Source organism: Hyperolius riggenbachi, chromosome 1 (assembly GCF_040937935.1).
Source record: "Hyperolius riggenbachi isolate aHypRig1 chromosome 1, aHypRig1.pri, whole genome shotgun sequence".
NCBI lineage: Eukaryota > Metazoa > Chordata > Amphibia > Anura > Hyperoliidae > Hyperolius > Hyperolius riggenbachi.
In genome coordinates this window covers 413232363-413252102 of record NC_090646.1, presented here as the reverse complement: position 1 = coordinate 413252102, position 19740 = coordinate 413232363, and the positions used below count along the sequence as shown (strand labels likewise).

General features: G+C 42.7%; 1 protein-coding gene across 8 annotated transcripts in view; it reads right to left on the bottom strand.

The window, feature by feature from the left end:
• Positions 1-8071: 8071 nt before the first annotated feature.
• The window catches only part of TJP2 (tight junction protein 2), a 142153-nt gene continuing 130484 nt past the window's right edge, over positions 8072-19740 (bottom strand). For all 8 annotated transcript variants that reach the window (XM_068236143.1, XM_068236152.1, XM_068236183.1 and 5 more), the window contains 4 exons: positions 18846-18956; positions 15384-15716; positions 13939-14024; positions 8072-10979 (listed from right to left, as the gene is read on the bottom strand). In XM_068236143.1, the coding sequence (XP_068092244.1) occupies positions 10814-10979; positions 13939-14024; positions 15384-15716; positions 18846-18956 (696 nt within the window). In that variant the 3' untranslated portion in view covers positions 8072-10813. The remainder of the gene's footprint in view (positions 10980-13938; positions 14025-15383; positions 15717-18845; positions 18957-19740) is intronic.

The following is a 19740-nucleotide window of genomic DNA, read 5'->3' as shown; positions in this document are numbered from 1 at the left end:
GGAGCCGCTCTGGAATCCTCCGGTCCCCCGCTGTCACTTAGTTTAGATTTTGACGACTCACCAGTCGGCCGGCCACCATGCGTATTATTTGACGCATTCCCTACTGCAATTAGCGCTGTTGCAGACCGCAACACGTTGCCGCATTCCGAACGCGTATTTTTGTACGCGTTGCGGTCTGCAACAGCGCTAATTGCAGTAGGGAATGCTTCCAATAATACGCATGGCGGCCGGCCGACTGGTGAGTCGTCAAAAATGAAACTAAGTGACAGTGTGGGGACCGGACGATTCCAGAGAGGCTTCGAGGGCACAGGACTGCTGCAGGGGGCTGGTAGTAGCCCCAGGTAAGTGAAATTCTTTACCCCCTGTTCAGTTAAGGTTCCCTTTAATGTTGTCTTTGTTAACAGGCCAGGCTTTCTCTTTTGTATATTTCTGTCTCTATTCTGCTGGGTTCTATGAAAAAAAGGCTTATTAGGTTTAAACCTCTTTTTCTTGGGGAAGGAAGACTTCTTACTGGCTGTCTTTTCTAGTACCTCTTGTAATTGAGGACCGAACAGAAATTCACCTGTAAATGGTAAATTACAGGCTTTAACCTTAGAAGACTGACTGCCCTCCCAAATCTTAAGCCATACATTTCTTCTTGCATTATTAATTAATACAGATGTCTTGGCTGTAATTCTGAGAGATTCCGTTGCTGCATCTGTCATATAATTGGTATATTTTTTTTAACTACTTCTAATGTCTCCAAGATATATTTTTTAGGTGCATCAGATTTTACTAAATTTTTTATTTTCTCTACCCATAAACTTGTAGTTCTAGAGACACAAGTACTAGCAGCAGCAGGTTTAAAATTTGTGACTGCTGCTGAATAGGCCTTCTTGAGTGAAAACTCCATCTTTTTATCTGCAGGATCCTTTAAGAACCCCATGTTCGAAAGCTAATTTGTTCGAAAGCTAATTCGTAGCTTTGTTTAGCTGGCTAAAAGCAGCATCTAACTTTGGACACGATTCCACAATTTAGAGTCCTGCTCCGCAAAGGGGAATCTTTTCCGGAATCCCTTAGAAATAATTTCTTATCCGGATTCTTCCACTGAGCATTAAAGAGTAACTGTTAGCCCCAAAAATCAACATGGGCATGCTCTGCAGTATCTGTTATGCGGCTTTGCGTCCTCCTTAGGAGCTTGGGGAAAAGGCTACACAGAAAAAAAATTAGATTGCTTTTTAACTTCTGCATTGCCTTTTTGGCTCCCTTACAAAAAAATTAAAACATTGCAATAGAGATTTAAATTTGATTTTTGGGGCTAACAGTTACTCTTTAATTAGATTCTTTGTTACCCCAGCAGGTGCAGCCGATGATGACGATGCAGGCAAACTGCTTCTAAGAGCTTTGAATGTCTCCACCATCTCCTGTCAGACAAAGTTCTTGCATGAAGCCGCATTATCTTCATCTATTATCTTGTTAACACATTTTTTGCAGGATGCTTTGGTCCATTCAACTGGAAGCTTGTTTTTACATAAAAGGCAACACCTGGACCTATTAGAGCTATCTTGCTCCGATGCATCCTGAAAAACATATATAAAGATAAAATTAATTAATAAGGCTAATCCACCTTAATTAAGTTATTACTCAATTGTCTGCTATATTATGCTTTAGCAAGTAACATTAGACCAACATATTATGCAATTATCTATAACTCAGAGTGTAATTGCTACAGCTGGGAAATACTACAACAGAATAGAATCAGTTATACTTCTAGTAGATAGGCATCCAGCATTAAACATTAGCTTTATATAATTCCAGCCTTATACTAATAAAGGACTTTAAAAACGCTCTGGTCAAACCTCAGATCAGCCTCAGGGTAACAAAAAGTAATGGTCAGCTATATATGCATCATCAGCCACATTACACAGCATTTTTATGCAATTGCAACAACAGTGAAATACCTTTCCAGAACATACTGTTATACTTACAGTGGATAGGTACAACCTAAATACTTCCTATATACACCTCTAGATTCATTAGTCATTGACTTTAAACGCTGTAACCAAACCTCAGATCAGCCAACAGCGTAATGTATATAAAGCCATGCTGTCTATTCCATTTATAAAACAATAATCAGACCTCCGTGAACAGACGCGGCAAAACTGCTCTCCAGCTGTCAGCCCGCCTGCTTACCTCTCCGGCGTCTTGTCTGGCATCCTCCACCACACTGTACACCGACTGGCTGGGATGGACGCGTACAGTGTCCTTTCAGCTGCGCAAGACTGGATGTGACGTATGTGACCTTTCTGTCACAACGTCACGTTTGGGTGGAAGTTTACCGCTCTGAGGGCAAAAGACTTCCTCAGTCTAGATCTGCCCCCACCACTGCGCACATACCTCCGTCAGCTGAGGACACGCTGTCTTCCTCCCACACTCCACACCACTCAGGGGGATGTAGGAAGGTCCTGCCGAGAAGCAGGGAAGGAGTTGCCCGCACACACTTTGTGAAAAACCCTCCAGGCTGGCGCTACAACTCCCCAGGGACCGGACTAGCCTCAGCTCTGCCTGGCTGCTGACTAGCAAATACCATAAAGAGCTCATGTTCCCAGGGCAGGAAACACAACTGAGGTGGGTGTAACGTTTGCGGGTTTCTATCTCCGTGGTCAGCGCACAAGATGCGCGCTGACAGCGGAAATCCTCCACAAACGTGTAATTTGGAGAACCCAGGTTAGGTGCAATGCGCCAGTTGAGGGCAATTCCCACCAGCAGATGGAGCTGTTAAGTGCAGACGAGCACAGCCTCTGCACGGCCACAGATGCCAGTTGGGAATTGTACAGATAAGGCAAAGTAGGGCACGATAGCCCTCTAAGAGAGAGCACAGAGACAGACTAAATGTGTGTTCCCCAATCTAGCCACCACCCAGCGACGGTGAACACACATCTGCAGAAACAAAAGCGGGAATGCAATCGCAGGAGAGAGGCGATTGCCAGAAGTGACACAAGGCTGAACAGAACAGAGCACGAGAGTAGCAAAGGCACAGCAAACAACAATGAGAAGATAAGGAAAATAACAAACGCTAGCTAAATGCTAACACCGCACTCATTCGCAACAGCGAACGCGTTTCTACACGATCACCGCGCGTTAGGCGCCCAGTGTTAAGCGTGCCACCCTAACTGACCAATGACAGACAAACACGAAATAGAGAACGCGAACGCTTGCTAAACGGTTACCTCACTGAGCCTACAGCAAGCGTTCGTATCAGACAAGACAGACAGACAGGGCTGCCAGTAGCAACCGCTGCTCTGGCTAGCACCCCTAAGGCAGAGATACAGAAGGAGGCACTGCCACTACCCACTAGGGCAAGTGCGATCCAGACAGATGGAGCAGCCAGCAGCAACCGCAGCTCTGGCCTACACTCCCAGACAGACAGAACGATTCTCTGTCGACCACCGCTGGCGACAAGGCAATCGAGACACGGAAGGAAGCACTGCCACTACCATTAGGGCTAATGCAATCCAGACAGATAAACAGAAGGTGCTACCAGTAGCAACCGCTGCTCTGGTTAACACCCCAAAGGCTGAGATACAGAAGGAGGCACTGCTACTACCACTAGGGCAAGTGCGATCCAAACAGATGGAGCAGCCAGCAGCAACCGCAGCTCTGTCCTACACTCCCAGACAGACAGAATGATTCTCTGTCGACCACCGCTGGCGACAAGGCAATCGAGACACAAAGACTGTACAGGCAAAACAGATAATACAATCCGGCTGCACTAGAGGGAATGCCTAGTACAGTCCCAAGAATTACTCTAAGATAATCTTTGACAAACAGGCAAGGCTGACACTTTAGGAGTGTTTAGCAGTAACAAACCATTAAGATGACCAGCAAAGGATTCTGGGAGAACATGGTATTTATACTGCCAGTCTTCAAAGGAGGCAGGTAGGCAATTTGCATAACGAATGTATGCAAATTCCTCAGCAGCAGAGCAGGTCTGAAACTTGCAAAGCAATGGCAGGTCTCTTTTCCAGAGACCTGCAGCCCTCAGACTTAAGGAATGGTCAAACAGCTGTCTGTCTGTGCAGACAGCTGAGCGGATCATTACAGTGGGATACCTAGGGAACAAATTTATAGAGCTCACGCAGGTGTTTCCTGTTCCTGGGGGCGGAGCCCTATCTCAAAGGTCACTGTCCTGGAGGGTTAGATGAAAAAAAAATCAATTATAAAAACGCTTAGCATTTGCAATTACGCTAGCGCTTTTAGGTGTGTACCAGCCCAGAATCGATTTTTGGGGGATAAAGTTAATTTTCATGGTAAAGAAGAACCTCGAGGAAGCTGGCGAAATGATTGAGAACTGACGCTCACATAGGATGCCACACCACCCTGATTTTGGGACTGTAAAAGGGCCACTCCAACTTGCTCGGCAAGGTGCCACCCCCCCCCAGCACCTGGATTGAATCTGAAGACCCAGTCCCTGTATGGTTGGGTGGGGTACTTCATACGCATTGCTGCAACTGTGATTTCTATGGCTTAACTTTGTGCATACGGCTATGACTGCTACATGCACTTTTGCTGCTTTATACTGACCTGCATTTCTCTGGCTGGATGTCAATTGCAATAGTGTACTGGTGGCATCATCCAGTTACACTCTATGAACTGCCTTTTTGGACAGGCCTGACTTCTCCAATGCACACATTTGGGCTGCTATTTTTATATCATTCTAGCCTCTGAGGGGGTTTGTGTGTCCCGGCCGCTGTGTATATGGAGGTGGTGAGTGCATGGTTGCATGGCGGGGTGGCCCATGGTATTTTTAGCTACAGTGACCAGATTTTTCCAGGCTCAACCGGGGATGGGGGTGGGGGAGTTGCGGCGCGCGTATCGCGTTCCATGATGTGGTGAAACGAGGATTCGCATCATGGGTGTGCAGAAACTGTGTGATGCTATTTATTAGTATACTGTGACCCCAAAGCAGCAAATATAGCCAACTATGACCATTAAAGTGAACCTTAAGCCAGGAAAAAAAAAAAAAAAAGTTTTACTCACCTGGGGCTTCTACCAGCCCCCTGCAGCAGTCCTGTGCCCTCGCAGTCACTCACTAATCCTTTGTTCCCCCGCTGCCAGCTAGTTTCGTTTTTGCCGACAGGCCCGTCAGGACTGGCCACGCGTAGTTTTTTCTGCATTCCCGACTGTAATTCGTGCTATTGCGGGCCGCAATGGTACAAAAATACGCGTTTGCCGCATATCTATGCGTGCGTAATGCGGCAACGCGTATTTTTGTATGCGTTGCGGCCCGCAATAGTGCGAATTACAGTCGGGAATGCGGAAAAAGCTACCCGTGGCCAGTCATGACGGGCCTGTCGGCAAAAACGAAACTAGCTGGCAGCGGGGGACCAGAGGATTAGTGAGTGACTGCGAGGGCACAGGACTGCTGCAGGGAGCTGGTAGAAGCCCCAGGGGAGTAAAACTCATTTTTTTTTCTGGATTAAGTGTCTCTTTAAATAAATGCAGCAACAATGACCCCAGACACGAAATGCAACAACCGTTACTTCCGACACATCACATGCAACAAACAAGAACCATTACCTCCGACACATGAAATGCAATAATGGTTTCCTCCGACACATGAAATACAAAAACCATTACCTCTGACACTGGAAATGCAAGAACCATTATCTCCAACGCATAAAATACAACTGTTATCCTTCGACACATGAAATGCAACAACCGTTACCTCTGACAAATGAAATGCAGCCAACTATTCTCCCAACACATGAAATGAGGCAAACATTACTTCCGACACATGAAGTACAGCAAGAAGGAAAGGAGGCAAACTAGAGATGAAAATGTCAGAACGTGTCCGCGCACACCAGGTTACACTTCTTGCCGCCGGCCATTTTGTCGGAGACCGCGCAGTATTCACACAGCCTATTGGCTCCTATAACATGGCTGCAGCAGTGGAGACCTGTGAAACCATAGAGGCGGAAGTGTGGAGCATGAGAGCTGCGGGCAGGTGAGCAGCTACGTGTGCCAGCCTGCAGGAGGTAACAGTGCCAGTCCCAGCTAGCCTGCAGGAGGTCAGTGCCAGTCCCAGCCAGCCTGCAGGAGGTCAGTTCCAGTCCCAGCCAGCCCGCAGGAGGTCAGTGCCAGTCCCAGCCAGCCTGCAGGAGGACACAGTGCCAGTTCCACCCAGCCTGCAGGAGGACACAGTGCCAGTTCCACCCAGCCTGCAGGAGGACACAGTGCCAGTCCCAGCCAGCCTGCAGGAGGTAAAAGTGCCAGTCCCAGCTAGCCTGCAGGTCAGTGCCAGTCCCAGCTAGCCTGCAGGAGGGTCAGTGCCAGTCATAGCTAGCCTGCAGGAGGACACAGTGCCAGTCCTAGCCGGCCTGCAGGAGGACACAGTGCCAGTCCCAGCTGGCCGGCAGGAGGACACAGTGCCAGTCCCAGCCAGCCTGCAGGAGGTCAGGGCAGTGCCAGTCCCAGCCAGCCTTCAGGAGGTAACAGTGCCAGTCCCAGCTAGCCTGCAGGAGGTCAATGCCAGTCCCAGCTAGCCTGCAGGAGGTCAGTGTCAGTCCCAGCCAGCCTGCAGGAGGACAGTGCCAGCCCAGCCAGCCTGCAGGAGGACAGTGCCAGCCCAGCCAGCCTGCAGGAGGACAGTGCCAGCCCAGCCAGCCTGCATGAGGTAACAGTGCCAGTCCCAGCCAGCCTGCAGGTCAGGGCAGTGCCAGTCCCAGCAAGTCTGCAGGTCAGGGCAGTGCCAGTCCCAGCCAGCCTGCAGGAGGTAACAGTGCCAGTCCCAGCTAGCCTGCAGGAGGTCAATGCCAGTCCCAGCTACCCTGCACGAGGTCAGTGCCAGTCCCAGCCAGCCTGCAGGAGGTCAGTGCCAGTCCCAGCCAGCCTGCAGGAGGTCAGGGCAATGCCTCTCGCAGAAAGTAATGTCAGCAGTGATTTGTATTGTGCGCAGTGGTGCCGGTTGTTCCTATCGCAGGAAGTGATGTCCTCGCAGTACACTCGTATCCTGTCTCCTACAGACTGCCGTGTGCTTACAGCTGGCGGCCATGTTTGTGGAGACCAATTTCCCTTGCAGCCAGTGCAGCCGAAGTCACGTGGGGAGGACAGATGAGCGCAAGTAAGGAGACTATAGGGGACGGCGGGAGGCAGGGCTGATGCCTATGGATGGTGGCCAGAGTCCCGAGGCCGGGATGTCCCACGGCTAAAAGCGGGAAGTTTCCCGGGACCTCATGCAGCCTGGGACAGCAGACCCCGTAGGCGGGACGCGTCCCAGGTAAAGCGGGACGTCGGGTCACCGTATTCTAGCCCTTCTTGCTATTAGTGTTATATGTGTTTTTTTAAGTATTCACTTGATTTCATGGATTTTGATATTTTCATAATCAATTTGTGACAGTTTTGTATGCTAGCCATGTATATTTCACCAACTCTATTTCACTTCATAAATCGATAATTTAAGGATTAATTAATATTAGTGACAAGGAAACAGTCACAAGTGATGGCATTCTTTGCTGTTTACCAGATAAAACTTCCCCCCCAATACTTACTTTGTTCAGAGTAGTTTCTTATATTGCTGACTTAACAGGTTTTGTAACCCCCATGCACATTAGTATGACTAGTACATTGTCATATCTTGTACTTTGTTCCTTGTATGCCACCCCTATTTGCCTACAGTGCTGCATGATATAATAGTGCTTTTTAAGTCCAGTAAACAACAATAGGCTATTACCTTTGTCCTTGAGAGAAATAGAGCAGGGCAAGCTATATGCTTGTCCCATACAATCCCAGTTGATGATATTCAGTGCAGTCAGTAGAAGAACAAAAGCAATGGGGATATGGTTATTGCCAGGTAGGCCCACAAGTGCTGAAGCGTAAGAGCAGCATGTCCAGTTTTGTACATTAGTGCGTACATTTTTGAGTGCAAGCTTTGTTCTCCTCTTATCGATTCACTTGTGTGCTTTTTTTATAAATAATGTAAAATCCTTAATTTATGTTGCTTTTCCCTGAATACTACAGTTAACAAATTACAATTATAAACAAAGTTTAATCAGTTTATTAACAGCATAAGAAAACATTTACCATAAACAGGTTCAACATTTACAATTTTTATTTGTAACAGTCATATCGACTGGAAAATTACTTTGACAAGCCCAATGATTGAAGGCATAAGTAATATTAACAAGCAGCCATGATTTCATATTACTTTGCAATAACAAAGGCATGTTTTAAGAGATTTTTGCAAAAGGCACTTACAACAGTTCTTAATTTTTTGGGAATGTCATTTAAAGGGTACTTGTAGTGACATAACCTGATGAGACAAATATGCACAAGTAGAGTCCCAAGTAAACAGAAAACTATGCTGTGGCTTTTTTTTTCTTATTGCATTCCAGGACTGTAATTGATACTTTATCCGCAGCTCTCTCTAATAACAAATTATAATGCATAAAGCTCTTGCATGGCAGAGAAACAGTTCTGACTACGGGATACAAATAAAGGTCAACAATACAAGATGGAAGCTGTAAAACAATAAAAACAACCTGTTGTCATTCAGCAGAGACAATCAAAACTTAAACCCTGCATACTAAACTTTTAAACACAAGGCCTCAATTCACTAAGATCATGCTAGAGATAATAAGGCAAGAGAAAACTTACCTCCACACGTGAGAGAGTTATCTTACCTCTTCATTCCTTAAGTTACCTCTCCTGTAGTTAATTTACCTCCTCTGTAGTTATTTTCACATGCAGCTAATTAACAGCCTGTCTTTAACTCTGGAGTTATTTTAAGGATTGGAGAGTTAATTTAAAGACAGAAGAGATAACTTTAGGCTTGCCTGAGGTAAAATGTTTCCTGAATACTACATGCCTTATCACCATGGTAACAACTCTAGAAGAGTTATTAAAGACAGGAGATAAGTTTAGTGAATTGAGGCCAAAATGAGACCATAGGGCAGTAGGAAAGTAATATTTAGGAGTAGGACATACGTTTATTTTCATTTTGGGTTTGCTTCATATACATGAAAATGTATACTGTACATGATTTATCAGCAGATATTAATCTAGAGATGCCCAAGTTGTTTTAAAAGATCAAGCTACCCAAAAGATATATTTCAGATCTAAAAGTATAAGGTCGAATCATCCATTCACATATGGGCCATTGTTGGATTATTCGACCTTATACTTTTAAATCTGAAATATATCTTTTGGGTAGCTTGATCTTCTATCTCCAAAGTTTTCTCCTAGGAGATAATTTTTCATCTTCTGTTTTACCTTAACTTTTCAGCAATCTGCAATTGAAAAAGTGCTAAAAAGGTGAAAAAGTACTGTCAAAATTATTTGGATTTAAATGGCATTTTATTGATAAGGTGTAAAAATATCACCTGAGAAAACTTAGAAAAAAAGTGATTCGCATATGTGGCCCAATGCCTTTGCAGAGTTGAAAATGCAGTTGTGAAAACTCAGATGCAGTTTTGCATACTATAGAGCATGGAATCCTCATCCCTCCTGCCACAACAGCGGGGTTCCTGTCTCCTCCCCCCTCCCCCCCAAAGTATAATATAAATGAAAAAGTTAATGTGTATATGAGACACCATCCATTATAGCAGTTGGGCAGACCTGGGATTTGAAAGCAGACATCCCACCTTTACTGACCATGAAAGATAGCTGGTTGATTTTATTCACCAGCAGCTATAAAAAAATAGCACTTACAATGAAGTCCCACTTAGCACAGCAATCTATTTGGGAACAGAAATCTGTCATTGTGCAAAGGAACACTGCTGAAATAAAGAGAAGAGGAAAAACTCAACAGCACCCCTTCTAAACATTCGAGCAATTTTATTGATGTACTTGCAAAATCACGACAATCAATGGGAATTCATGGAAGATCTAATGAAGGAATGGTTCTTCCTGATTATTCATCATAGATGCCATCATTACCCTTACTTATTAAAGTCGTAACCATATGTGTAGACCCACAGCAAGCAATCAGAATTAGACAATTGTTCGTATGTAATTTTCCAGTATAAGCTAGAATCTGCTTGCACATTCTAAAAGAAAACAATGTATTTATTTCAGTCACACCACCAAATGCAACGTTTTGGCATCCCAAATGCTTGCGTCCTATGTACCATCAAATACTTAGTACCTATTAAAACCCAGTACAAGGTATTGGATGTGATGTAGGTCTCATGAGAATTCAGACATTACATGTGGTCTGCCACATGTGGTCTCAACCCAGGGGTCTAACATAGAGAAGGATTACAATGAAATAGTGCCCAAAGCAAGGTTGTAGTTTTAGGCGCCCCATGATGGTCTTTCTCTCAAGCTGCGGTGAGACATGGGTCAGAGAAGGTGGCATGTGGACCCCTCGACACCAACTAGGCCCCAATCACCTGCCTAGGTTGCCTTGTGGAAGTTCCTGCTCTGGCTGCAGGTCCTCACACTAATGGTAGAAGAATCACATCGATGTGTCCCTGCTAAAGGACGGCTCTCTGTCATAAAGAGTATATGTTGCAAGTGTACAAGACCAAATTGACAAGTTACATAAGAAAAGAAAAGAAAAGGAAAAAAAAAAAAACTATTTCCAGTGGGAAACCCTACCCATGATATTTACACGATGCTCAGAATATTTACTGTAGTTCATTGGAATTTTCCAGTTTAGCAGAAGGATAGCATCAGAATCCTGTGTTATGTGTTAAAAACAATAAGATCCCCATGGGACAAACAGTGCAGAATACCGCTTGTAACTACAATAATTATAGCTTGTCTTTTTCTTTGCACATTTAGAAAACAAACTGTACATTGATACATATTGATGCTGATTCTGTTGTGCAGTTCAGAGCTCAGTGTCCCTGTATTTAGGGGACTGTGCATGGTATCCGCGTTTTGAATGGTCAGCCAGCTGACGGCGGTATTCTTCTTCCTCATCGTCGCTTCCAAAACTTCCCCTGTTGTCCAAGTAGGACCAGCTGGCTGGCTTCTGAGGTTCTGGAGGTCGAGAACTTCAGTAAAGGAAAAACAAAAAAATACAGTAAGACAACTAGCATTCATATTATATATACTGTACTTGTTGCCAGGTAGCATGAAAACAAGCTATCCTCATAGATTCTCATATAGCTCCAAATTCTCACTACAGAAAGACCTTTCTAGGAAATGTTTGACTGTAACCAAACAGTAACCTGTACAGTATATAGTAGAAGTAAAGTCTATAAGGTTGACTAGTTGGAGGGAACAGAGACATTTAACATCTTTTTCGATTTCCTTTTATATTGCAGATCAAATAACATGCAATTGTAAAAACACAGATCTTTTCAAATTACAATTTAACATTTAAGGCGCAATTTCCATGGTATACATTGCTATTATCTACAGTATTATCTTTTAACCTTTACTCCTTAACCCAAAAATCCCCCTCCCCCTTTTCCTTCCGTTGTTGTTACAATCATCTCAAATCAAAAACAAAAGTAAACATTTTCAGATAAAGACACGCTTTTATATTGCGCTTTGCTCCTGGCGGACTCAAAGCGACAGAGCTACAGCCACTAGGACGCGCTCTATAGGCAGTAGTAGTGTTCTGGAGTCTTGCCCAAGGTGTCCTACTGAATAGGTGCTGGCTTACTGAACAGGAAGAGCTGAGATTCAAACCCAGGTCTCCGGTGTCAGAAGCAGAGCTTAACTAGTACACTATCCAGCCACTCAGCAAGTACACTATCCAGCTACCCATCACTCCCCTCAACCTTGAGAACAATTTCAGAGTGACCTTTAAAACCCAGCAACATTTCATCTGTATGGTTTCCTCCTTTAAATTTTGTGTTGCTCTTCATTTCATCTTACAAGCAGAAAATATACTAGTATGCTATGTGTTGCTGCATGAACAGTCTGCAAAGTGATGTCAGCACTTTAAAGTATATGGTTAACGAAAACATGCATTGAAGAGTAATATTGTTTTGTAAAGCACTAACATCTATCAGGGTGCTGTACAACTAAATATTACATTTTACATGCAAGTTAAATGGACAAACACGTGCAATACCGATTAAAGCAGTTGTACAGCCATCCACTGATATTTGGGGTAGTTGATCAGTAAGCTGTATATGAATTGAATATACAGTGCTGCCCATAATTATTCATACCCCTGGCAAATGTAGACTTAAAATTACTTTTATTCAACCAGCAAGTACATTTTTTGACAGAAAATGACATAGGTGTCTCCTAAAAGATAATAAGATGATGTACAAGAGGCATTATTGTGGGGGAAACAAAATTCTCATCTTTTATTTACATTTGAGCAAAAAGTGTCCAGTCCAAAATTATTTATAACCTTCACAAACTGTCACAGTGTGTGTGAAAAGCCAAAGTTCCATAACATTCCAAATAGTCCAAGCTGCTCTAAAGCATCCTAACTACCCTTACAAAGTTCTGTTTAAAGGACACCTAAAGGGATATTTATCTCCTTTTAAGCAATACCAGTTGCCTGGCTATCCTGCTGATCCTCTGCCTCTAATACTAGTCATATTAGACTAGACTAATTTAGTCATAGACCCTAAACAAGCATGCAGCAGATCAGGTGTTTCTGACATTATGGTCTTATCTTACAATATTAGCTGTGTGCTTATTTCTGGTGTAATTCAGACACTACTGTGGCCAAATAGACCAGCATGGCTGCAAGGCAACTGGTATGCCTTAAAATGAAATAAATATGGCAGCCTCCATATTCTCATTTTAGTTGCCTTCATATAGTACAGTCCCGCAATCATTTCCTGACACCATCTAATGCATAATTCAATCTTCATACGAAACTCCTTATTCTCCATTTCGGTCATCTCTGTTCATTTTTGCATACAGACTTCTCAAAGGTATCTCTCTCATTTGGAACTCTCTCTACACATTTTGTCTACAAAAACTAGGAATATGACCACAAATGTATCACAAAAATATCACAATTTATTTATAAACTTCACAAAGCGCTATAAGCTTTAAAAACAATTAAAAACCAAAGAGACAATTCAATGGTTATAATACGATTGCTAATTAGTGTGTAATTGGTGTGGTGCTATTTGTGGTCATATTCCTAGTTTTTGTATATTTCATAGTGACTTAGCACACACTTATTTCCCCCAGTGTTGCCAGAACAGTTGTTTGTACACATTTTGTCTGCCATGCTTCAAACCTTGGAACCTTCAAAAGCAGTCTTCTTTCACTGAGAGAGGCGGGAGGAGGGAGAGATCCGCGGGAGATTGACGCGAATGGAGGCAGAGCTGCAGCTCAAAGCTCTGCCTCCCCGGGCAGCAAAATCCACGACCAGGAAAGTCGTGGATTTTTGCCCCGGTATTTGGGGGTGAATAAAGCCTTGTTTTGCTGCAGGATAGCGACATTTCAGCTAACCCATTAATGCTTAAGAAGAAAGGATAAAAAAAGTGTAATGTTAGGATGCTTCAGAGTCTCCTTAAAAAGACAAGCATATAATCGGTCATAACCCCCCTTCAGAGACACATCTAGACAAGATGCCAGGACTCATCCACTAGCCACTTCATCACATTGCCTTGTGTCTCCAGCCTACCTTCCTCTAGATTGTAAAGTTGTTATAGCAGGGTTCCCCCATAAAATATCTAATTGTAATGGTTATTAAAGAAACATGTACCTATGTTGCTGGCTGTTTTCATACTACTCATAAACCATGTATTTTATACTTGTGCTGCTGGATGTCAAGATTGTGCCGTGTGTGAACTGTGTGTGTATTTATGCTCCCTACTGTTTGCTTGAACTGTACTCTGCGCAACACCATGGAATAGGATGACACTTTTAAATAATAATAATAATAATATAGGTCACAAAACATAGCAAGCAAGCCTGAAGAACCTATGGCTTTATGCTTCACTATCAAAAACTGCAGGCACTAATGCAAAAAAAAAGTTAAGGGATGTGAAGGAGGAGCAGATCAGAACATAATCATCATCATACCTTACTGGCTGCGGTCTATTCTGGTCATTTTTCTGTGGCTTTATAGGCACAGCATAAATATCAGGAAGTTTCTGAGCCAGCTCCAACTACAAAGAAGGAAGAGAAAAAAAAAAATAAGTAGCCTTCCCTAGTCACCAAAAGAGACTTAAGCAAGAATTCAAGGAAGCACAAAATATAAACATCCCGCTGACAGCAGCTAATGCAACTCACTTTCAAACACCATTTTCCTTCACTTATGAATGCCTTTGAAAGAGCACTTGCGTTCTCAATTTTTTCCACTGAAAAAGTATATGTAGTTCCCTCCAATTCAAATGACCTGCCTTGCAACAGGCATTTCTATACCTCTTACTGTAGTAACAAAGGTAAGCAAGTTCTCCCAGGTAGAGTCTATTTCCTAAGGAAACTATTGTTTCTGGATATGCAAGGCAAGATATCAGTATCTCCAGCTTCAGCTACTTACATATTTTAGATTTTTCTAGAAAATTCTAAAAATGTTTGATTGGTGCTACGTTTGTGCCCATTTGTGCTGTAATAAAGATTTGTGTGGCTTTAGTTTTGAAAATAGCAGTTATTTTTCTCCAGGCAATGCCAGCCAGCCCCCCTTCAAACAGCTTATGGTTTGAAACTAGTAAGGATGAATAATGCAGTGTGTGTGCCCATTAGTGCTGCAAATATCTTTGCTAGCGGTTATACTTTTGAGACATTACATTTTTTTTTAAGTTAAACCCCCCCCCCCCCCCCCCCCCCTCACCACCACCACGGCATCTGGACATTACACCAGGCTAGTCCTTTAGAGCTGCATTTTTGCTGTAAAATGATTCGTACTGCATTCATTTTTAAGATGTTCTTGTACTTTAGGCGGGCTGGGTGATACCATTGTCTGTCATAGCCTGTTGTGTATCTACTGATGTGCTAATAAAATTTGAAGAACCTTTTATATCCAACCCAAGGTGTAGCAGGACATCCTTCTTTTGCTGCCTGAACTGAGACTATGTGATCCCTGCTCCCTTTGGTCATGCACTGGTGGTTGTAGCGATCCTTTCCTTTTTCTATACCGTTGTCTGCCAAAAAATATTATAAGGACATGAAACCATGCAAATGCTCTTTTTGTGCCCCCTTGTGCCCTGTGGTTGGGGCTCATCTGTGCAACAAACTTTCATGGATCTGAAGCGAGAGGAGATTTTAAAAGTTATCATGTAACTTTGTTGTGAGGGCTATGAAAAATGGGCATTAAACAAACCATTGATTGTTCAGTAAAGCAATACTTTGAAGGTTGATCTTGAGTATTGTTTATTTTATATACAAAGACGGGAATCACAAGACGCAATGTAGGTAGCCCTGAGATGTATTATGATGAAGCAGCACACTTACAATTTTATCACAAATCTGGAATCTGAAAAAGCAAATGGTATTAACTGCACTTTACATGTGATGGTCATTCTTACCCGTGCATTTTGTGCCTCATGCAGCTCTTGCAACCTCTGTTGTCTTGCACTAAGATCCATTTTCTCAAAAATTTTCACTTTTCCTAAAACAGACTTGGGGGCTTTTACTTGCTCATCAACTGGAACTTCGTTGTCACTTGGCACAGGTGCAGGTACACTGACTGGAGGTTTTATTATGGGTTTGGAACCGATAACTGGTTTAGCAGCAGTAGGAGGTGGAGTAGCCTTGGCAGATCCGGCTGAGGTTTCACTACTGGCCACACTGGAGCTACTCCTTTTAGCCTCATAACTACGAGGTGAATCGTACAGGTCTTCTTTGCTTTGTGGCTTCACCTGTGAGTGAATAACAGAATCAAATTTTAGTGAGTAAAATGCTCTAACATTTTCCAGATTGTGAGATCTAAGAATTTGGTTTGTAAACAAATTCTCAATCACTAATACATAGCAGAGTCTGCTCCATTCAAAATAATAGACAACCATATAGCAAAGATGCATATGCCAAGATGAGCTAAACAACACACACTGCCCAGCTGCTTGCATTGAGTTAGTGTCATCTTAGTTATGTGGATGTGGGTCAAGATCTTTCTGGCAGAGCATGCTTTTCTTACTTCTAAATTTATTTGGGCATCTACCGCATTTCATTTTTGACTTCCTTTAGGTTCAGTGGGATATTAGGAACTAGATGGGGTATGTTAAATTTAGGGGTGGAATAGTATGTAACACCAGAGGAGAATAGTAACTAGCACAAGGAAAAGGGGAAACTTGTTTTGAGGAACCTTCACTTTCATCTCAATGCATTTCAGAGAGCCTCCCCCCTTGGTGATGAAGGGGGAGGTGCCTCGAAACAAGTTGTGAGGTAGGGCTTCGCAAGAGAGTTGCAGAGTTCCGTGAGAGTGGATCTTTATAGACTTTGCTGAAGAAGATCTGCCGACCTCTGGGTCGGCGGGCCGCATTGCGTACATTTTTACGCATTCCCGCTGATGCAGGAACATAAACACATACATTTTTACGCGTTGGTGGTTCAATGCGTAAAAATGTATGCATTGAATCACTAACGCGTAAAAATTTATGTGTTGATGTTCCTGCATCAGCGGGAATGCGTAAAAATGTACGCAATGCGGCCCGCCGGCCCCAAGGTCGGCAAAAACAAAACTAGCTGGCAGCGGGGGACCGGAGGAGCCATGAGTGACTGTGAGGGCACAGGATGGCTGCATGGGGCTGGTAGAAGCCCCAGAAAAGTGAAACTTTTTTTTTTTTGCCTGATAACTCCTTTAATTAGCAATGTCAGCTGTCCTCATATCTGTACCCAAATTGCTCCTGATCAATCCTGTTGTCGATCGGGAGCAGATCAGACATTTAGGAAATAAATGTCAGATCCTGTCAGACGGGAAATTGCATTATGTGTGCCCAGCATCAATCATGTCCTACTATATTATTATACTGTAGTGTAAGTGGCTAAGGGAGACCTTTCAGGAATCCCCCCTTTGAAAATCCTGGGTTTGCCCCTGCTCTTTACTTTTTTTATGGTAGTCGAGTACCGGTAGTTTTAATGTGTGTTTTTCATTAATAATTTTTAATAATTTTAATAATGTAATAATGTAATAATTTTTTTCTTGCATACTACATTTTTTTTACTACCAGAACCGAATGAAGAATGAGAAACTGAGGAAGTAGGCATATACTGTCAGCTATCCTGAAACCTAAAAGCCTCACAGCACCCACTTTCGGGTCGCCGAAGTCAGGCTTCACCGAGCAGGCGCTGCGTGCATCCTACAGCTACGTCATATGCATATGTAGTGCACTCCCGGCCACGGGCGCACACTGTAGGACACGCACAGCCTGGCCAACACCTGTGCAGTAAAGCCTGACTTCTGCAACCCGGAAGAGGGTGACAGCGGGCTTTAAGGTAAGATAGGAGAATGGGGGGGGGGGGGGGGGGGGGAGCGGTGGGCATCAGGATAGCTGGCAGTATATGCCTGCTCCCCAGTTTCTCATTCTTTATTCGGATCTGGCATCCTTTAAGATTTCCAAATGACTTTCTTTTTTTAAACACGGTTTTATTGATAGATTTGCAAATTGTACATATCAGAATATCATTGTCTCCAATAGGGTAATACAAAAATAGGTACAGGACATTATTTATAATAGCAAGTATAAACCTGAGACCGTTTATTACATTTGCAGGATAATCTATCATATCCAAATGACTTTAAGGCAGTTTTTAACGCTCTTTTTTGACAAACGTTTTTTATCTGTAGGAAGGTTAACCACTTCAGCTCCACAGGGTTTTTTGCTTAAAATCCAGAGCAATTTTCACATTTCAGCGCTCCTCCCATTCATTCACCAATAACTTTATTGCTACTCATCAGATGTAAATGATCTATATCTTGTTTTTTTTGCCACAAATTATGCTTTGTGAGGGTGATATTTGCTTTAAGTAATTATGCTATTATCTGTGCATTTTAAAGGGAAAAATGAGAAAAAAAAAGAAAAAATACACTATTTCTCCATTTCCATGCACTATAGTTTTCAAATAAACAATGTTACCATAGGTAAAACCCACACATTGTATTTGCTAATTTGTCCTGGTTATCTCACCATTTAAATAATGTTCCTAGTACAATGTATGGCGATAATATATTAGTTTCTGGTTTGTGTTTCTTGTTTTCTCATTGTACTCTATCAGTAATTAAAAAGCCCTTATCTTCATGATTAACAGTAATACACTCTCATGGCATACATATTTTAAAAGCTAAGTCCCTAGGGTAACTATGTATTCTCTTTTCAATGCTGTCACTTTTGTTTTTTTTTACTAGTATTTATTTAGGGGTATAGAGTACATGTAAATAACAGTTTTATTGCTTTTCATTCAGTTTTCCGGTAAAAAAAAAATCACATGACTTATCCCTCAGTTGTCAAACACCACAAAATCTATTCTCTCACTTGTCACGGTTAAAATGATACCCTATATACATAATCAGATAGCTTATTGGGCATACAGCACACTGTTTACCACAAGTACGCCTATCTACTCCCCTGAGATTCAAGTAAAGTTTTGTGGGGAGTAGATAAGCGTAGCAAGGGAGGTAAAGTGGTTAAATAAATCCTCATGACCCTAAAATAATAATAATAAAAAAAAAAAAAGTAAGAACTGAAAAGAAATGCATTTTTGTAAAGATGATCTCAAATAAGTTTGAGAAGAAACACATATACTGATCTGATGACAACTGAGCTGCAGGCAGCTACACTGACATCTTGGCACCAAAAACACACGGCGCAGGGCAGTCAAAACCAAAAGGGTTTGTCCAAGTTTATACAGTATACACTACTGTGGTTTTATCTGAAAGTCATCCATTCAAAAACTGTAAAAAAGTGAAAAACCAATGTGGAGGGACAGATTACACTGTCAATTATAAAGTTACATCTCTGATATAGCAGAAATATATTATTACTGATGCATACCTTGGGAGGTTCTGGTTTAAAGGTTGGTGGTGGACTTGGCTCCCGTTGTACCTCTCTGCTACCAGCTCCTTTCAGCTGACTTCTTGGCTCTGGAATTGGCTTTACTGTGGCCTAAAAAAAATAAGTACAGTCACAAATTATCTGAAACTGATTGTTAAGAGGAGCTATACTTTCAAAATAATACAGTCCATCCAGTTCAAACCATAAAAGAAAACAGAATTATTATGTAGCAGAAACCTTTTTATACAAAAGAGTACTCCACCCAGTGCCATAAGATGATGGCAAGTGTAATGTAGAACAGTTATTCTTACCAAAGGTGGTCACGTCGCTAAATCAATACAGAAGAAAGCACAGAGCCCTACGCTAACAGGTATGTTGGCATTGCTCTGCCATGCTTTCACATTCCAGATCCTTGCTGGTTATTCTAGTCCCTCAACTATAGGTTCCGATGGAAACCTTAAGGGGCCCATTCACACTTAGGCGATTAGCGGGCATTTAGCACTAATCATTAAATCACTGGCGATTGCTAGAGCTTTTTAAAGAGTTAGTGCAATGTAAACTATATGGCAGTGATCTCACCAGCTATTCGCAATTAGCGCGAAACACAAAATCATGCAGCATTTGTCATGATGTTTGAGTGATCGCAATGTATTTCAATCGCGATCCCGCTAAAACCACAAAAATGTCCAGTCAAAAATACAAGTCTATCGTGTAAAAAAATGCTAGCATTTTGCTAATGCAAGTGTGAATGGGGGCCTAAAACAAACTTGTAAACTTAGGTTAAAGGATACCACAACTGAAACAAAGATTGCGGCAGTGTGTGGGGGAGTACAAGTAATTACCTTCAGCTCCTCCTGCCCCCCCTCCGTGTGCCACCGTTCCTCTAATATTTCTC